Below are 4,952 nucleotides of genomic sequence, written 5' to 3' on the forward strand. Positions count from 1 at the left end.
GTGCGCACTCTCCTGAAGTCAACAACAATCTCCTTCGTCTTCTATCTTATATCTGGTGATAACCCTGTAAGGCTTGTTTCTCTGTTAACAGCTGCTAAACCTCTTTATTTAATCTCGGTAGTTTCCTTTCACCTCATTTGTTATGCTGATGTCTTCAGATCACCTGTAAACTGCCACTGAAAGCTCATTTAATTGATTAAAGCATAAGTTCAAAAACTGATTTGTTTTTATCTGATTTTAGCAGATCTGCTCCTATCACACAGCAATTTACCTTCAGTAAAGCTCCTCCTACAGGAATTCACCCAAATGCTGGAATATTCTCATTAGTCTACAAGTGAAGACAGTTCATGAAAGAACAGTGAGAACAAGAGTGATCCAGAACCCTGCAGAATGGAACATGAACATGCTGAAGAACAAATAGGTTGGTGTTTATTCTTGATTATTCATTAATGATGCTAAAGAACATTAAGGTTATAAAACTTAGGTCAGTTCATCAGTGGTAATGGTGAATGCATGTTTTGGTTGAAAAGAGCTGTAAAAGAGTAGCATATAATATATGGGACACTTTCCATGAACTATATCAAATGGAGCCTGAAACTCAAGTCACCTTTAATTCCATAGTGCTTTACACAATACAGATTGCTTCAAAGCAGCTACAAAATAGTAACAATTTCTTCTTGTTATTGTTGGTAGATTAGACAAACCAAGACTCATGATTTGTTTGTTTCATCAAGTTTTAAACTCTTCATGTTTGACCAATCCCCAAAGGGGTTCTGACCATTTAGATATTGTCTTTAGTTCAGAGTGCTTTTTTTTTTTAAAGTTTTACCTAGAATAGATTAATACTAGCATATTGGAATTTAAAGGGATAGTTCAACCAAAAATGAAAATTTGCTGTTAATTTACTCAACCACAGGCCATCCGAGATGTAGGTTACTTTTTTCTTCAGTAGAACAGTAAAGAAGTTTTTTTTAGCTGAAACTGTGGTCCTTGGTGATTTAGTAATTTAAGAAAAGAAAGTTACATTAACTGTGAACACTGTGAATCCATCAAAGCTGTTTTCCTGTCTGTCGCCTGAGATTCTGCGATAGGCTCTAGCATCCCTGTGACCTTACATAGAACAAGCAGTTTGGAAACTGAATGGACAAAGTGCTTAAATATTGGAAAAAATATTGTTAAATCCAAATAACGGCCAATCTCTAATATGAATGCATCAAAATATTCGTCGTTTAGCAATTGACGTCTTCTGCTGTTACGTTAGGGTTTACTTTTATGTTCTTCCCCTTCACATTTCTCACTTTTTTGTATGATTTACACTCTTAAGAATAAAGGTGCTTAAAAGGTTCTTCACAGCGATGTCATAGAAGAACCATTTTTGGTTCCACAAAGAACCCTTCAGTCAAAGGTTCTTTAAAGAACCATCTCTTTCTTACCTAATCTGAAGAACCTTCTTTCGCCACAAAGAACCTTTTGTGAATCAGAATCAGAATCAGAATGAGCTTTATTGCCAGGTATGTTTACACATACGAGGAATTTGTTTTCGTGACAGAAGCTTCCATAGTGTAACAGAATGACAGTGACAGAACAAAAAACACAGATAATAAAAAATTAAAATAAATAAAAAATTAAAAATAGAACAAGTAAATAAGGAATAAAAATATACAAATCGACAATTGTATGTACAGGTATATAACAATAGACAGTTGTATGTACAGGTATGTTCCTGTGGCTCAGTGGTAGAGCATTGTGTTAGCAGCGCAAAAGGTTGTGGGCTCGATTCCCAGGGAACACACATACTGGTAAAAAAATGTATAGCCTGAATGCACTGTAAGTTGCTTTGGATAAAAGCGTCTGCTAAATCCATAAATTAAAATTAAATTAAATTAATATTATGTGCAAATTGAAATGTAGACTGAGTATGTGTGTTAGATAAATAAGTGTATGAGTGAATAAATAGTGTGTGTTCCACAGTTATTGTCAGGTGTTCATGAGATGGATTGCCTGAGGGAAGAAACTGTTCCTGTGTCTGGCCGTTCTGGTGCTCAGAGCTCTGTAGCGTCGACCAGATGGCAACAGTTCAAAGAGGGAGAGTGCTGGATGTGAGGGGTCCAGAGTGATTTTGCTAGCCCTTTTGCTCACTCTGGATGAGTACAGTTCTTGGAGAGAAGGGAGGGTTGTACCAATGATTTGCTCAGCAGTCAGGACTACCCTCTGTACATTTACACATTTAGTCATTTAGCAGACGCTTTTATCCAAAGCGACTTACAATTGGGGGATACATAAAGCGATTCTTCTTAAAGAGCATACTGAATGAGTGTACTGAAAATTAAACCTTTCTTACTTTCATTTTAGACCTAATGGAAGAGAATGAAGAGAGTGAAGAACTGAGTGAAGCAGAGGAGAAACATCATGCTGTTAAAACTGGAGAAAAATCTTTGAGTTCCTCACAGACTGAAAGTAATTTATTGAAAAGAAGAGCCAAAACATCTTTAACCTGCCCTCAGTGTGGAAAGAGTTTTGCATACAAACAAAGTCTTAAAGTTCACATGAAAATCCACACTGGAGAGAGGCCACACACATGTGATCAATGTGGGAAGAGTTTCACACAAAAATCCAGACTTAAGGAGCACATGAAAATCCACACTGGAGAGAAGCCGTACATATGTGATCAGTGTGGGAAAAGTTTCAGTAAGGCAAACACCTTTAAATTACATCTGCGTTATCATTCTGGAAAAAGACCCTATACCTGTGATCAGTGCGGTAAAGATTTTTTTAGGACAGATGCCCTGAAGAACCACTTGAAAGTTCATACACAGGAGAAGCCTCACATTTGTTCTTTGTGTGGAAAGAGTTTTACTGAGCTGGCTGCTTTAAAAAAACACCAGAAAAGACACAGCGGTGTGAAGAATCATATGTGCTTTGATTGTGGAAATACTTTTTTTGATAGTGCTCAACTGAGACGGCACCAGAGAACTCACACTGGAGAAAAACCTTACAAGTGTTCACACTGTGACAAGAGTTTCAGTCAGTCAGAACATCTGAAAACACACGAGAGGGTCCACACTGGAGAGAAGCCTTTCTCGTGTGATCAGTGTGGGAAGTGCTTCGCACGAAAAGGACACCTTAAGGGCCACATGAAAATCCACACTGGAGAGAAGCCGTATCACTGCCCTCAGTGTGGGAAAAGTTTCGCTTGGTTAAATTCTCTACTCAATCATACAAAAGACAAATGTCTGAAATCAGATTAAGCAGTTCATCTTCAGATCCAGCACTTTTAAGTGCAATGCTTACAATAATCTTAGTCTTATAATTCAACATGTAGTTTATAATTATGAAATGCAAATGAAGTTTTATGAATACTTTTTGATATTAAAGCTTGTAAATGCCTAATAAATTATATCTCACCTCACTGACTGAGATTGAAAGAGATGGCTGGCTGTCTGTTTTACTTTTCATATCCAGTATCATATAAAAACCCCAAATGGACCTTTTTCACATTTCCGGGTTTCTCAGCAGCGGAAGTCGTCATTAGCGTTAACTGTTTTTTTTTTGTAATTTGATGCAAAGGTGATATAATACAACGAATAGTGTTATAAATGTACATACATTAAAAAAAAAATAAAAAAATGAGAAACTTTCGAGGATTTACGATGCTGATGACCGTTAAACGCGTCATCACAGTTTTGTGAAAAGGGTCCATTGGTTTTAAAGCATTTTAAAGAAGGTATGAGAGCAAGCAGTGAAAGTGAAAGTCTGGCCCATGTATGTATGTATTTTTAATCAGTTGATGGAGACAATGGCTAGTTTTATTATTTTTCAGAATTCTCCAGAAAATTTTGGGGGCTTCATCAAAAGAGTATAATATTGTAATTAATGTCATTCCTAACGGTAAAAAAAAAAAAACTTTGGGATCTTTGAGTAAGAACCCACTTATGTCATTTTTAGTAGACTATAATCCCAATATATTTTGCCTTTAATGGGCATAAAGAATAAACAAATCTATATAAAGTCAAAAATTACTTACTACTTACTTCAATCTTGTATAATTTTGTTCATTTGGGTCACGCTCCCCCCTCTGGCTGTTTTTTTTTAAATTATTATTGTCGCTTCACGCTGATGACGTCACCGCTAGCGCACTCACACAGCGTTGAGTCTTTCTGAGGAGGTAAACAGTTCATAGCGTTTCTCTCTTATTTATACATTAACACAGCTTTTTAAAGTAACAGCCTACAGAGTTATTTCTGTAACGTATTGTTTTCATTTGCTGCTATTTGTGCGTCTTTTCTGGCGTCTGCTGTCTGAACATTTAGCCTAGCAGACAACGATGTGAGGAACTATGCTGAATACATATATTAATTTAGTGTGTTTTCGTATGTGTATGATTGTTTCGATGTTTGGAGCAATAATGGCATTGTTACTGAAAGCCACTTGATCAAAAGTCAAAGTATGATATTCATCACGCGGGATCTTTTAAATCCACCACAAGAGGTACATAAATATTAATATATAGATAAATAGTTTTGACGTTGTAAAATATTGTCTGGTCGTGCTCTTTCATTTTAAAGAAAAAAAAATAGTTTCTGTCTCTACAAAACAATTTTATTTTATTTTTTTTATGACTACATGCAATGACTGTAGTTGTAAATTAAACTACATTAGGCAGGGCTGTACAGACATATATGTCGGACGTGCTGTGCGATGAATAAATTTACCACTGTAGCACGCGTGCGATACAGTTTTGCATGTTCATGACACAGCTGCTTATAATAGTGTGAAGTGATTTCGTTGTGCTTGTTTGTGTGTGTGAGATTGATTATACTTGGTAGTTAGGGGTGTGCGATATGACGATTTTTGATCGTGGTCGATTAAAATGTCTCCACGACCTGCTTTTGAAGAAATATCGTTGTATCTGCTACAGCGCACATTCTATCAGCTGCAGTTATGGCGCCTCC

The 4,952-nt window shown here is 36.4% G+C and overlaps 2 protein-coding genes across 4 annotated transcripts in view; both read left to right on the top strand.

Annotated features, from left to right (window-relative positions):
• LOC107658377 (oocyte zinc finger protein XlCOF6.1-like) overlaps window positions 1-3,248 on the top strand; it is an 11,817-nt gene extending 8,569 nt beyond the window's left edge. Inside the window, exons 4-5 of the mRNA XM_016446891.1 lie at window positions 355-421; window positions 2,353-3,248. Of these exons, the coding sequence (XP_016302377.1) occupies window positions 355-421; window positions 2,353-3,248 (963 nt within the window). The remainder of the gene's footprint in view (window positions 1-354; window positions 422-2,352) is intronic.
• An 856-nt stretch (window positions 3,249-4,104) lies between these two features.
• Window positions 4,105-4,952, top strand: part of LOC107658403 (gastrula zinc finger protein XlCGF8.2DB-like) — a 7,463-nt gene continuing 6,615 nt past the window's right edge. For all 3 annotated transcript variants that reach the window (XR_001630784.1, XR_001630785.1, XM_016446939.1), the window contains exon 1: window positions 4,105-4,165. The gene's annotated coding sequence lies outside the window, so the exon portion shown is untranslated. The remainder of the gene's footprint in view (window positions 4,166-4,952) is intronic.

Source organism: Sinocyclocheilus anshuiensis, unplaced genomic scaffold, assembly GCF_001515605.1.
Source record: "Sinocyclocheilus anshuiensis isolate Anshui unplaced genomic scaffold, SAMN03320099.WGS_v1.1 scaffold795, whole genome shotgun sequence".
Taxonomy (NCBI): Eukaryota; Metazoa; Chordata; class Actinopteri; order Cypriniformes; family Cyprinidae; genus Sinocyclocheilus; species Sinocyclocheilus anshuiensis.